General features: G+C 46.5%; 1 protein-coding gene across 1 annotated transcript in view; it reads right to left on the minus strand.

The window, feature by feature from the left end:
- Positions 1-10,124, minus strand: part of FAM83C (family with sequence similarity 83 member C) — a 26,971-nt gene extending 16,847 nt beyond the window's left edge. The window contains exons 1-2 of the mRNA XM_009284013.2: positions 9,555-10,124; positions 2,137-2,304 (exon numbers count right to left, since the gene is read on the minus strand). Of these exons, the coding sequence (XP_009282288.1) occupies positions 2,137-2,304; positions 9,555-10,109 (723 nt within the window). The 5' untranslated portion in view covers positions 10,110-10,124. The remainder of the gene's footprint in view (positions 1-2,136; positions 2,305-9,554) is intronic.
- Between the last annotated feature and the right edge of the window lie 5,470 nt (positions 10,125-15,594).

Genomic DNA, 15,594 nt, shown 5'->3' on the forward strand with positions numbered 1-15,594 from the left:
CTGTGCGGCGCTCCCCCACCCCCCCCCCCGCCCCCAGGGAAGTTAAAACCACTTCAAGTAAGGGATATCCCATAGATTTGTCGCCACAGTATTTGTTCACTCCCTCTGTCTTCCCAAGGCTGGGTGAGTTTCTGATATCTGGCTCATTTTTTCCATCCTTTTCTTCCTCTTGGCAATCCAGGCCCTAAATTGTCCAAACAAGATGAGAATCCTGCAGTCTTGCAGGAAAGCCAGACTGCCAGTTAGCACTGTCACTTGATATAGAGAGTAGTTTTAGGTTTAGCAGATGGCCATTTGAAAAAATCCAACAGTTAAGTCTTCTGCTGTGACCGCTGCCAATAATCAATGCACCACTGTGGGATTTGCTGATGTTCAGCACCAGATTTGACACCAGCGGGCTCACACAATGTTCTTACAAGTAAGATGCTGGAGGGGCAATTGCCCCAAATTCCCCATTAAATCCCAAATTGTCACCAATTATTCCAAATGGAGATTTACCATCACATCCTGTCACAACTCAGAGCCAGGAATAAAATATGTACACTCATTCCACTTAGATGTGAATATCAAGCATGTATGTTAGTGTACTGCTTCAGATGCATCAGCTTAAGAGGCACTTCACATTGAGACCTGCCGATGAATCACTGAATGGGGGAGGCAAGTGTTAATTAGCCATTCAAGCACAAGACATGACATCAGGTGTCTAACAAAGAGACGTAGACAGCTCCATGGATGTAAACTCATTCTAATTTTAATTAAAAACAATGGCCAGGCTCTTGGATAAGAAGCAAATAAAATAAATTTTGGAGAGATGGAATTTATCTGGATCCAGCAGGTGACTTCAGTGATGCAGTTGTTTATGAAAGCAAACATGCTCCAGCATGAAGAAGTTTTCCCTAACAGTTGCCATCTCAAGAGGCAGGATGAAATGGGTCTGGCTTGTGAGAAGCAAGAAAGGACAGAGCATCACCAACATGGGGGATGAAGGAGGCCTCTCTAAATTAATCTTTGAGTAGGCAGGTTAAAAATGAGGGAAAAATTAAGACATTTGTAACTGCATCTATTTTGGATGCTGTAAAACATTATTTTTGCATTTTCCCTAGCCTGTTTTTAAGTTAAGAATTGTTTTGAGGTAACTGGATAACTTCCAAGCATTCCCCACCAAGATGAAGGGAAAAACCTATGAAACTGGTGCTGGAAGAGAATCAGTCCTCCAGGGAATCCTATGCACCCAGTGAAGGAGCACAGCCAGGACTGCTGGCCTTGCAGGACTAACAAATGACAACAAAAAACCAACTTCCACTGACAGGTGGTAGCCAGAAAAGCTATATGGGGAGCAGCAAGATACTGGTGTGCATTTCTGAGTCTGCAAGTTCCCAAGGCAGCTTGTCGCACTGACACATTCATTTTTATTGTTTGCCTGCTCTGGGCACCACACACCATTGCTGATGGGCACCCCACTGAGTGGGGAATCAGGCTCTTCACAAATCCCTCATGAACCGACAACTGAATCGCAAAGCCTGAAAGCAGATCTTAACGTGAGATTTTTAACGTGGTTTTACACTGAGGCAGTGCAGCAGGGCTGAGGAAATGGTAGGTTTTGCATCAGGACATCTGAAGGGACTCACTGCTTCCCTTCCCCACCCAGCTATTGCACTACAGCAGCTCTGGCCAGAATCTAAACTGAGCTCAGGGATCTGAACTAGGAGCAATTTAAGTCTTGCAATTCTACGTCCTAGAGCAGGGGCTGAAGGGGACAAGGAAAGGAGATGATACAGGTCCACATAAATGTAAGTTTTCTGGTCTAGCTCTGTCTGCTTATCTGCACCAGCCCAGCAAAGCGTTTGGTAATGGACTGCATCTTATTGGCCTTGACTTCACACTTTTTGTGTGTAAAACTAAAATGAGGACAACAAAACATCAAGATATAGGACCAGGAGGCTCCTCCACTCCTTCCCCTGTGCTTCCAGACAAGTCTTGATTTCCTAGACCAAACAGCCATGGTCTCTTAGCCTAGGACAGTGGGAGAAGGGATAGGTCCTAGGGACCAGGCAGAGGGAACAGAAAAAAAGAGTACATGGTTTTTATCGATTCTAAGACCTGTTTATCATATCCAGTGTGTGACTGAAAACTTACTGGGAAGTTGTCCTGAGTAAGAGCCATTTTATTGCACATTTCCACAAAATGCTTCAAGTATTCTTCATCCAGGATCAGGTAAACGGGGACGTGCCGTCTGCTTGAGGCCTCCAGCAGGTCACACAGTATTTCCATGTCTGTAAACAGATCCATCACAATTGCTATCACCTAGCCAGGAGAAAAGAGGTGGGGGGGGGGAAATGAGAGACTGTTGAAATCTCATGCCCAAGTGAATTGTGCTTTAAACTATGAATTAAGTATTCAAACCTCCTGAGTTACTGAGCATCTGTGGCCACATAAGTGGAGATTGCTTCTGAATCTTTAACAGCCCTTACCCCACCATGGCAGATAAAATCACTTTTAATAACTATGAAGCCATTCCTCATCCAGCTACCTCCTGTCTCATCTGTCATTCACAGAAAGAAATAGCTGAAAGGGTAATGCATGTGCACAAACTCTGAATATTATTGATGCAACAAGTATGTATTGCCTTAAGCAAATATGCCAGAAATACAGCATAAAAAAGGAACAGCTGAGACTGACCAAAATCATTATTCAATTGGTATGAGTGACTCCATAGATGACTAGCATATTAATATAAAGAAGTATCATCTTTTTCAGGAAGGACACACTGCCAGGTAAGGGAGAAGGTATCTTGATCAAGTATGTACATGTCCTTGTTCCAAGATTACATCCTAGGGGCGACTAGACAAAATCGTAGAATAATGTGTGTGGAAAGGATCCCTTCCCTTTCCCTGCTGGCACCGCTCCTGCTAACGCAGCCCAGTATGCAAGTGATAGTTATGAAACCTAACAGTAGCAAGAAGGTATAATACTAACATTATTTAAAAAAAAAAAAAAAGAATTCAAGAAAATCTATCTCAATAAACTGAAGACTTGCAAGATAAGGTCTCCAAGGGAGGGGTTTTAAAAAGGAAAATAATTTTAAAGAGAACTGCCCGTTCTTTAAAGAATGAGATTGAAGAAGGCCGTGGCAACCCATCCCACTGTGGAGATGGGATGGGAGGCAGCAGACCATCTTGGCTAAATGAATTCTCCAAAAACTGGAAGGAAAATATGGAAAAAGGAAGGTAGGTCATGACAAGTACCTACTACAAGTGAGTTGACCCAGAACTAGAAAATGCAAAGTACAGTATGACCTGCGACCAGAACAATGGATCAAGGGAAATCAAGCATAAATAGATTAAGATGTGACTGGAGAAGCTGTTCCACTGTTCCTCACGGAGTGAGGCTGCCAGCAGACAACATCAAGGCAGCCATTATTTGGATCAGGAAGGGACTGCTGGGATCCATCTGTTGGCCGTCATCATTAGTGACAGGAATCGGGGGACATCTTGGAGAAGGAAGGAACAGTCAGGAGAGCACTTGCTGAGCTGGATGATTTGTCAGGCCTGATGCACTTCACCTGAGGGTGTTTGCAGAGCAATCCAGTGACTTAGACCTTGAACCATTAACAGTTAACACTGAGAACATGGAAGATGGCAACACACCGGGGGGCTGAAAAAGGTAAAGTAGTGAAGGATTTACCGACAGGCCAGGTTCATTTCAAAAGCTGAAAAAATAATGGAACTACTGACCAAGTACTTTAGTCCCAGTCTTTACCATATCTTAGCAGTAACTAAGGTAACTGTTTGGTACTTGTAAGTTGTGTACACAGCTCTGATTTTGAGTTTCTGCACCTAGTAGAGATGCCCAAATAAAGATGACCCAAAAAGCACTGAGTTTTGGAGTGAAGCTCCAATGGCATACTTTACCCTGCTACTCAATGTCCATGCCCTTGCACACAAAATGCATGACAAGAGTTTGTTCTGCTGCTCATCATGCACCCCGTGAGGAGGTAGGAATCCTGTTTTCACACACCTCCTCTGCCTGTGTTAGAAGCATGGCCACGAATGCAGTTCTCCATAGTCCAAATCACCCTATGGAGCAGACCATGTAGGGTGAGCTTTCCTCTGCCACTTCTGCTCCGCTGCTCCTCTTCAAACAAAGAGTTAAATGCAGAGGACAGCAGTGAGGTTAACTTTTACATGTGCAGTGGTTCAAGCTTTAAATAGGAACAGGCTGAATCATGTTCATGGGCCTGACCTGGAATAGCTTCAGAGAAGAGCAGAGGAGCTCTAAGTATCGCTATCCTTGGATGTGGGGACAGGCTCACGTCTCTGCTCCAGACTGGCACGCTGGCCCCAGATCACCCACTGCCCAGTAGCTCTTCTGCTCTGTTTTCATTAACAAACTGTCTCTTTCCAGGCTCATACTCATGGCCTAGGTGCTGAGTGGAGGCAGCTGCCATGGGCAGAGCGGTGCCCCAGTGGCTTCTCCATGCTCTCCTGCCCAGTCTTTTGCTTGGCAAGCTGGCTCCTCTCAGCCCCACTCTGCCTGCACACACCATGGAGAGACCCTCTGCACCAGAGCCATGGCAGAGGAGGGCAACAATGCCAAAAGGTTGCTTCCTGCTCCCTTGGGGATTTATCCCTTTTGCAGATGGACAAGATTTCTTGGCTCCATCTGATTTGTCCCCAAAGACCATCTCTGTGATGATGCCTTACGCACTGTCATTAGTCCTCAACATCGTGCAGAAGACCCCAGGCCCAGCCCACCACAGCAGGGTTTGGGGAAGAACCTTCCTGGAGGCTGGTGTGATCCCAGGCATCCACGTGGGACACAAGGCAGCTGTCATCAAGAGCTAAATACAATTTCTACTGCCCAGGCCAAAACCACATCTCCACCCACTCAGCCTGGCCCTTGGAGATACAGGCTTCAGACCCTGACTCTGCAGGACACCTCTTTTGTAGCCCTTATCAGTGTTGTCTTCCCAAAAGCCTTATGAGGCTCTGGCAAACTCTTCATCCCTCCTCAAATGCGCCCATCTGGCATGGACAGCAGAGTGAGCCCTGGAAGAGCTCTGAAAGCAGTGAGAAGCATCTTCAACTTCCCAAATGAACGTTGCTGCTGGGCTGTCAGCGTTAGGTACCACTGAGACCTACACAGAAAAGCAAGACTTCACCATGTCTTTCCACATTGGCCTTCAGCCAAAGACCAAAGGCAATTTAGCCAAATGACTTTGATGGGCCACCCATCCTCTAATGATGAAACACCCAGAAAAAAACTATAGCCCAAACCTTGTGTAAGGCCTCAGGCAAGTCCCTCTCAGCCACACTTGCCTCATGATATTCCAGCTCATCTCAAGCTTAGGTCTGAGGCAGGCTTGGTCCTGGAGACAATCTAAACTTGGTTTGGGAAGTCAATATGATGGAGTCAAGAGACACCAATGCCCCTTTGTCCCCAGACCCCACATGCTCAGAGGCACTGCTTGTGGCTAGTGTGAAGAGAAGGTTTTCTTGCTTTTCTCTACCAGTGCTCCCAGGCTTTGGCAATGTTTGGGGCTGTTGCTTGCTCAAAAACGGCACTGCCAGTCTGCAGTGCTTGCTGTGAGAGTGATGGGGCTGAGCAGGCAGCAGCATGGCTGCGCGTGGCAGCATGTGGCAGACAGTCACCTGTGGCACCCAGTGCCCTGGGCTGGATGCAGCTGGCTGCCAGGCAAACCTGCATCTCCTGGCAGCCTCATGGCAGGGCTCCGGCATCAGCGTGGGAGCAAGCGCCCCAGGCAGCGGGACACTAGCTTATGCAAGCTGGGTGGAGCCCTGTGTGATAGTCAGAGTCATGTTTTCCGAAGCGGGTCTTTGCTTGGCATCAGGTGGAACAGACTATGGCTCTATTCATGGCCTCCTCACATGAGATCCCTTCACAGGAGGGATTTGGGTAGAGTTGCTCCTGGTGTGGCTGGCAAGCGCCCACAGCCAATGTCGGGCAAGAAGGCTGGCAGCCCCACGTGCACTGCAGTTTGCTGCGAGGAACACTGCAGTGGGGAGAGAAGGGGAGGTTGTGCCCTGCCACAGCCTCATGTGGTGGAGATGCAGGCACCCACGGTGGGGCTGCTCATTCTAAGCATGAGTGCCACAGGACAACCGTAAGGGCCACTCAGATCACCATATCCTCTCGGTAAACAAAGCAGGCAGTTCTTATAATAACATCAGCTCAACCCCAAAGCCAAGACATTTTGGGGGAAGATGACCCTGGAATTCTTCCCCTTGAAGCCTCCTAAGAACTTATTTTCACAAAAGTGAGGTCTAAAGCCTCAAAGATAATTTCCAACAGCTCTATAAAGCAGTGGAAGTTAGGTACCTAAGTACCATCTCCAATTCAGGCTCCTGACAACTTGTGTCTCATGTTTAAAAGCCTTGGGTATTTAAGTCAATCTGGCCTTAAAAACCTAAGCAACATACGTCCAGTGCCTCCAGCCCCTCAGTTTCAGTGGTGGGAGCTGCAAGGCTGGGGCTCGCTCAGAGCATCCCTGTTCCTCACCATGCTGATCACAGCCTCCAAGCCCATGGCACAGCCTTGGCGGCTCAGGACATTGCAAAGACACAGCTGCCCCACAGGCTCTAGAAAATTCACGCCTTGCCATTGTAGGGTTAAATCATGACATTTCTAAATCCACTTCTGGAAACTCACAATTCAGCAACTACTGCAGTCATCACTTTGGGAATTACAGCACTTACCAGCACCCCACTGGAGTTGCCACCTGTCTGGTTTCTAACCAGCACAGCTGGTTTTACAGGTATTTGCCAATAGCAGTGTGGTTTTGGTCATTACCGTAGTGTTGCCATTTGAGGCAATACATTGCTTCTCTGGGGGACCATCAGGAACCCTTCTACCATTCCACATAAATGCAGATGCGCAGCCAGTGTCAGAGTTGTACAAGAGGGGCGAAAGGAGAAGCATGGACAGTTCAAAATAGATTGGAGCTCATCCAACAAAAGTAAAATTGTAATAGTATTATCAAATGAAGACTAAGGTGTGGCTGCACTGCATCTTCTTATGTCTGCAAAGAGAAAAGCTCAAATCTGAAAATACGTCTTCAAAGACAGCTGGTTAAATACAGCAAAGTAGAAAGACAAACCGCACCAGCAAAAGGTACCAATAAAACAAATGCCCTTTTTGCTGATTTGTCAGTACAAAAATGCTGTTGCAAAATATGTCAGCTGATGTTGTTCTTTATGACTGTACAGGAGAAAACAGCAAACAACATTTCAAGACACACGCCTTCTGTCTACAGGACCCAGGAAAAGCATTCAGGGATCTCAACATCTTTCCCACATCCCACCAGCACTGTATCCCCCTTCTATGTTAGCTGTAAGCACACAGGAGAAACACTCTAAAGGAGGGATATATGATGAGAACTTAAAGTCTAGTGGAGAAAATATTTGAAATGCAGAAACAGCAGTTGAAAAAGCAAAAAAGCAAGCGGTTCTCCACACAGTTGCTACTGGCACTTTAAGCAAAAGATGTTTTTACCTCTGGTTGCTCTTTTGTTATTAAAAGACATACAGGTAACATCCTTTTGGATAGTTTGATGAGCAAAATGACTCAGTAACTACTTAAAGATGTGTAACTGGGGTTGTGAATGAGCTGAACTGCTGTCAATTGTAGAGCGAATCATGGGAAGCACTGGCCAGAGCTGCTAACCTAGAAGCCAGTAAAACACCAGTAATAAACCAGTAAGATGGTTGAAAACCCATTCTCACATTTCACGCAACAGTCAAAAACAGTGTGAAAATCCCCAGCTTGAACATAAAGGGCTGAAGATTGTCAGTGATTTTTCAAGCCAAGCAAAAAAAGTCAAAAGCTCAAAATGTATTTAAAGTACAATAAAGCACCTGCTGCCTGGGCAACCTCCCTGCAGCAATGGAGAAGTTCCTGTGAACTGAGAAAGCAGCAAGATGTTTTTCATGTGGTTTAAAGGATCATAATATTGTCAGAGATCCGGGACACGTGCTAAGTGACAAGGGGACATTTCTTGGTAGTCATTTACTTTGTGCATTCTGCCATGACGATGTCTTAATCCCCATTGCTGAAATGGATGCAGTACGTGTCACAGGACTTTTCAGATCATTTAAGATATCATAAATCAGCTGCCTGCAAGGACAAACAGAGCTTTTTGTCACTTACTTCCTGGACAAAACTGTATTTGCCTACAAAGGTGCAACAGAAGTTCAGGCATTAAGCAATGGCTGCTGACAACTGAGCAGAAGCTTACGTGGCAAACGTGGCAAAACAGTCGTCTTTTGGACAAAAGAAAAAACGATCCCCATTTACCTCATATCACGCCCAAACGTCAATGATATGTGGTTCTTTGATGATGTTATGATGCTGCACAGCAATCTGAGCTGCTGCATGGCCCCAGTTTCATCAGCTGGGGACAACATAACTTTGCTCAACTCTGCAGATGGTGATAGAAGATAACACTTTAGCTCAGTCTGGAAACAGCTTGTGTTCTTGACACAGCTGAAGTCCAGGCGTAACAATTCTTTATCTCCTGCTTTCTGCACTAGGCAGTAATGAATTTAAGGAGTGACTGTAAAGTTAAATAAGAAACTACTGGAGTGATAAGAGAAATTGCCTAGAAGCTGACTGGTTAAAAATGAACTTTGCACTAAAAGTTTACTCAGTATCGCCACACTATTGAAATGAAATACTACAAAAGAAAATTAACATGGAACAGATGAAAAGAATCATAAAGAGGACAAAGACAATAAAAGCTGAAAATGTGTCTGAGATACAGTTGTCCAAGCTGCTGCTTTAGTACACAGTATAGTAGCAAAGTAAAAAGAAAGAAGAAGGAGCATAATTTAGTGAGTAAATTCACGCCAGGATTGTGCTTGGTAGGCAAGTATTGTAGTCGTCCTTTTTTTTTTTTTTACATCCGAGGGTTGGCAATCTCTACCCAGCAGAAACTGTGCGATGGGGCAAAATGGGCTGATCTTACTCATCCTCAGAGAGGCACAGACATCAAATCTAGAAGGTATGATGATGCATTCTAACTTACTTCGAACCACAGGCAGGGATTTTCAGTCCCACAAGTTTACTCAGGTCCTCTGTTCTCCCACAGCAACTCACCAGTGGTATCCTCTTGTCCTGCTTAACATGATGTCCAGGGGTCGAGAAAAGCCCTGGCCATGTAAACTCCCTGGCAGAGGGTAGAAGGGCTGGCTGGTGCACACTTGCCAGCTGAGGACAGCTAAGCGTTAACGCTGCACACCCTGCCACTCGCTCACTCCAGGCTTTGGTACCATGCTCCGCATACCCGCAAAAATAGACGCAGAGTGCCTTAAAGGGCACTGCCTGCATGACATGAAATCCCAGGCGGAAAGAAATTACAGGAAAGGAAAGGAGCAGGAACAGTTACAGATCTGCTAGAGAAAAAGCAATCACATCATGCCAGATATCTAGAGAGCAGCAACAGCTTGGAGCATGTGGCGTACAGTTGTGGGACCAGCCACCAGGGCTTGGGTGCTGTGGCACAAGACCCCACTCAAGGGACACAGCTCTATACATACCGTCCGTGCCCGGCTGATCAGAGACCGGAGCAAATCCTTAATGCTGTTAGCTTTGTTTCTTTGGAAAATCACAGTGGCTTGAGTCTGGCCAGACATCGTGAGGAGCGGCGTCCCTGGCCACCCCAGCTCCAGCTCTGGAGGGTGCACATCAGACATGAGTGGAAAGTAGGTGCCAGACGTTAGTTCAGAGTTGAGGGAGGACCTGTCTCCAGTGTCTGCATCGCCAAGGTCAGCCTCTTTGTCTTTCATTGTATTGGGATCTGGAAAGCTTTGGTTTCTCTGACGGCTCATATATTCCATGTCCAGGGTGGAAAGAAAAGGCAGCTCCCGTTCCTCAGCGATGGCACTCAGGTAGCCGCGTTCCCCCTGCTCAAGAAAGGCATCTATGGCAAGCCTGGCTGTTTCACTGTGCTGGAGCACCAATGGGGTGGGGTCCCTCCACCACGGCTTCTTCAGCTGCTCTAGGCGGCTCTTCAGTGGCCCAGACGTCCCTTGCTGGCCTCCATAGCTGCGGTGGAACTGGGGTCTCACCTCTAGTGCTAGGTAGTTGAACATGACCGGAGCAGTTGATGCTAAGAAGTGCCTCTCCAGCTGGATTAGTCCTCTGTCTGACTCCAGGTCTTTTCTGGCCCTCTTGCACTCCTGAGCTCCTCCCAACAGGTTCCTTCAGGACTCAGCATGAGCTCCACTCCTCCGCTTGGGAGTTAATCACCAGGTACAGCCTCCCACGCTGGGGGAGGAGCTGGCTTTCCCCAGCTCCCTCACTTGGCTTCCTCAGACAGACACCTGATACTTGGTGCTTAGAGTATTCCTTTTGCAAGGGGAGGAAGATCAGCTCTTCAAGCTGCTCCTTCCCTTTCCTTGTAACTGATTCATGTACTGCCCTCCCCCTTCCCTACTGAGAGGTCCCCACCCTTGGCCAAGCAGGCTCTAACCTGTTTTGTCCCTCATTGTGCTCACAGTGGAAATGCAGATGCTGAAACTTGTTCCTGCTTGAAATTTGTTCCAAATCAAACATGCTTCTCAGTGTCAGTTATAATGAAACACAAATATCTCAAGTGGCTAATCAGACTCAGCCAAGAAACTTATTCATCCCTGAACCATAGCTAATGCTCCTCCTTAGCATTTCTTGGGAGACTGGGCTCTGCTAGACAGGCATCCAGCAGAGAAACCAAAACACCATCTTTTTTGATATCACAGGGTCACAGTGTTTGTATGAAGCACAGCAGGAATCTTGGCACAGCTCATGTCATTAGATACTATAGGCTATAAGAGTAATAGCTCATGTGGTCTTTTAACATCTCCCTGGAAATTCTTCAAGGAAGAGACATTCAAACTTAGCAGTCTGGTGCTATGTGAATGGCAATACTGTCCACATGCTGTGTATTTTGGGATTAGTTAACTCCAGCTTCCCAAAAGCATCATGGAGCTATTTTGGAGAAACAATACAGGCAGACATTAATACGTGATTTAAAACGCTGTGTTAGGAACGCACCACCCAGAACACAATGCAGTAGATGAAAAATTGTGCACAGGAGGTACACAGGAGTCCCCAGACTGCAATGCGGACCTCTTCCACCCCATTCAGCTCACTTACCTTGGAGCTACTAAACTCCACAGAGGTTAACCAAAGAATGAAGAACTGGCTGGATAGTTGATCTAATCATCTAACCTTTTATCTACAAGTTACAAAACCCCTGTACGTTAAATTCATCCAGGCTAAATTAAGTCATCTAAAAGCTAAATGTCTGCTCTCTAACAATCACCGGGCTATAGTCAATGGAGAGAGACAGCCATGCCTAAGCGTGAACCAGCACATTCAGACACCAAGTTCTAAGTCACCTGGGATGAATCATGTCCCCAAGGGACTATCACTCTCCATGGTCTACAGCTGGAGTGGAATGATTAGTTTAGATTAGCTGTCTAGTCTTTAGATCCCTGAAGTCAGAATGAACTCTTACCCGGACTGTGCAAACTGCAAGAACAGAAGCAAAGGTACATTTAATCAGAAAATTTAAGTTGCCTGCCAGAGCTGTGCTGCAATGCAGCAAGCAGGTGCAGAGTTAGCAGCCATGGACAATAGATATGGGACAAAATTATAATACAGCTGCTGGCATAGAAGTGTTACAGGTATAAATAAGTGTTAGAGCAGCTTAAAAGAATAACATTAACTTAAAATGCAAGGTGAACAGCCAAACACAATGTAAGGAAGTTTGGGGAAAAAAACTAAGGGAAGGGGCTATAACGTGATGGGCCTGTTTCTGGAGCTGCTTTGCCAGGGTGATAATGTCACCTTGGTGATAACATAAAAGAAGGGTAATATCACCCTACTTTTTGCCTTCCTAAAGAGCTGAAAAGAGTGTGAATTTTAAAAGAAAGTCATCAAATGCACGTTTTCTGCCAGATAAACAACTGCTGCTGATTTCTGTAAAGTAAAGGGATTTCCACTGTCTCCAGCTGGTGTTTGGTAATGATCTACTCTCCCTCCAGTAATTTCTCATGGACCTCAGCACATGAAAGCACATACCATGTAAACATCTCCAGCCGAGTTTGTCAGGCTGGGTTTCTTCAGTGTTGGTGGGGAGAGGCAGAGGTTTCTAGGGAGTCAGTTACCTCACCCTGCAGCAGACATCTGAAACAGGTCAGATGAAATGTGCCATGAAAGTGCTTATCTCTCTCCACTGAGCAGAAGGAGAGCTCAGGCTGCCAAAGTCAGTGGCAGAGGTTTACCATGCAGACATCTAAAATTAGATGAGAGGTATCCTGTCCCTGCTGTCTGGCAAAGAGATAAATGTCTATAATTGGCACCACACAGACTGATGGGCCAACACGGGATGTGGGAATCACATCAGCCAATTTTTGCCAGCTAAAAGCAAGGATCTTATCTGGAATTGTTGTCTACACACCTTCTGCAATCAACAGAGAAAGACAAGGGGAAAATTCCCTCTGGCTAAACACACACACCAAGTCCCACTTCCAAGTCAATGTCCCTAGGCAGCTATACTCTGGCCGATACCTGAGCTCAGTCAGGATGCAAGCATTAGGCAATACTTCATTCTTGTGTCCCACTATTGATGTTCTTGGAGCTCACCAAACACAAACACCTTGCCTGGGCTTTCCACAAAATGTACCTGCTGCTTCCTCTTCAAGCACAAATGGAAGGGAGCCTGCCAACTTTTTTCATGATCGTACAGTTCTTGGAGAGCACTCACCCAGGAACACGAGAAGCCAGATTTGCTTCCCCCCTCTTTATTTCAGATTGAAATCCACATCTTCCACCACAAAACATCATGGTGCTCAAACACACTTATCTATAGGCATTTCTGGAAGGCAACTGCATAGCAATGTTCCACTGTGCAGAATTCACTGGCCAGACGTAAACAGCAAGTGCAGCTAGATGAGAAAAGTCCAAATTTTAGTTACTGCACTGAGATCTGTGTCAGCACTGAACTCACAGAGCAAAGTCATCTCCCAGTTTTTTGTCTGAGGTTCCTGACCATGGCATTACAGAATCATTCTTCTAAACACAGCGGCAGCACACAAATTCCCTGTTTCATTCTTTCCATTCGTATGTTAAGACTCTTCCAAATCAGGGGAGAGACAGCTTTGCACCCACTCAGCTGAAGGAGGGCACTGGACATCAGTTGCCAGCTATAAGCCAAATGATCTAACCGCTAGTGACGGCAGGGAAGGTAGACAACCCTACCTCCTCCACTGGCTCCCTGCTCAGTGGTATGCCCAGCATATAGGTTCTTTCCAGTCGCCGCTCTGAGGTGCCTACCACCCATGTGCCATGTAGGGAAGCCAACGTGTGGCCATGGAGTTGCTCTAGTGGTCCTTCGAGGTCCAGCCCTGAGCTGCTCAGGGTGCCGATTCACAGCTGTCATGAGGAGGACCACAGTGTGCCTCTTCCCTAGGCTGCTGCCCTGTACTGAACATGTGAAAAAGCACTTTCAGACACCTCTTCCTTCTCTCCTTCCAAAGGAAATACACAGAAATAGAATTGGGCATTGTAACATCAATGGGTGTAGTTACCAGCAGGAAGAAGGTATGAAAGGAAGGATGTGGGACAATGAGCAAATCCTCATAAGATACCTGGCTTTGACAGGATGTGGAGCAGCCCAGGAGGCTGGCAGGTGGGATGAGGAATGAACGAGCCCAGCTCACTGTTTTAGTCAGTGACATAATCGTTAATGAAGGCTTTGCACGTGTCAGACTCCTTGCTTCCTAAATAAGCATGAAGGAGCTCTTACCTCCTGGGAGAGCTGCAGTAGCATGCCAACACCAACAGGATCCAGCCTCAGCAACATGTTGCAGGGTGCTCCTACATGAACATACCTGCACAAGACAATAAAACAGGACAGTAGATATTTCTGGTTCCTGCACTTGTGTGCAGGAAATTGTTTATGCTAGTCTGCCCCAGGTCCCTCAAGCAGATCTATTGCCACCTGACCTAAACTCCCTGGCTGCTCCCAGCACATCACATCTAGAGCAGCCACTGCAATATAACAGTAGAAGGTGGAATTATGCTCATGTGAGCTCCTGCTCTGCATTCACAGTAGAAGGATGAGGCCCAAACATCTCTTCTGTCCCACAAGTGAGCAGAGCAAGCTGTTAAGCAGGTTGAATGACTGTAAGCAAAACAAGTACTCCCTCAACATGTTCAGCAACTTCAGGAAGAACACATGTAGGATGCACAGGACAGCCCTAAACACCTGAAGAAGGGGCAGTGGTAAAAAAAAGCTCACCAGAGGAGTCTGGGAAGGATCATGAGACTATTAATATGCAACTGCCCCATCACAGTGCAGGCCAGGCAGCCCACAGCAGCAGTGGCTGATACTCCCTTTACAGGCAGAGAAGAGAGGTGGATACTTCACAAGCACAGCACAATTGCCTAAGCAGCAGAGCCTACCACTCACTCATGTTGAGGCTCAGGGTCTTTCCTATGTCCTTGTCAACTTTCCCAGGCTCCCGTGTAAGCTTCTGCCCTCTCCTTGACTTCTCAGACCTTCAGGAAAAGACAGACAGTGCTCAGGGCCAGGCTGTGCAGACACAATATGCCCAAAAGATGGAGATATTGCTCCCTAAGGCATGCTGCAGAGTGGTAGAAGTACCATCATCCAGACTGCTGGAAGAGGTGTTAATCTAGCCTTAGGACACCAAAGGCCCAGGCAAGCCTGATGCAGCACTGTTCAGCAGAAAGAATGGGACACAGGTTTATCGCAGTCTCTTGCAGAGAAAAGAGCAAAAAAGTCTTTGATTAGAGTTTATTATACAAGAAGACAACAGAGATCAGACAAAGCAGGGCAAATGTGAAGAGGCAGATGGGGAGGGCAGGAGCCTATACAGGGGGGTGTCTACTAAGAAGTTAACTGCCACCAGCATCATCCAAAAAAACCCCCTGTACTAGGCTAAGACTACAACCAAACATCTGCACTGGGGCCTGAGAAGCTGGAGAACATCACAACAGATGACCACTGTATTTGTGGCACAACTCTATTAGCAGAAGAGTTAGAAAGACACTCAGTAATTTCTAGGTATTAATGTAAACATTTACAACTCCCAACACTGGTATTTTCATCTTCCTGGAAGAAAACACACACAGTCCAGTTTTGGAGCTCAAGGCGGGCAATGAATTGTTCAGCATACCTGTAGAGGGGATCAGCAAACTTCTCCAGATGCTCAAGCAGTACTTCAACACATCTCTGGGATGCAGACAACCTTTGCTACATGCTCAGGATTAAGCTGGTCCCACAGAAATGCTGTAAGTAGACTGCACCAGGTCTATGTTGACTTGAATTTCTGAAGGAAGACCTCCTCTGCAGGGTTTTGGAAGTAGGAGAGTGTGGAAAAACGTGAGAGTGGGTCACAGAGTATGACTCTGGGTATAGCTCCCACTGCTCCTCAGAGTGGTGTCAGGCAGTGGGATACATCACAGGGCCCATGCTTGCAGAACCAGTCACCATCCCCTCCCAGCTGATGCTTACCCTCCCACGGCTTTGCTATTCTTCATCCACTCCACATTCATCTAATTTAAAGC

This window comes from Aptenodytes forsteri, unplaced genomic scaffold, assembly GCF_000699145.1.
Source record: "Aptenodytes forsteri isolate BGI_AS27 unplaced genomic scaffold, ASM69914v1 Scaffold295, whole genome shotgun sequence".
Classification (NCBI taxonomy): domain Eukaryota; kingdom Metazoa; phylum Chordata; class Aves; order Sphenisciformes; family Spheniscidae; genus Aptenodytes; species Aptenodytes forsteri.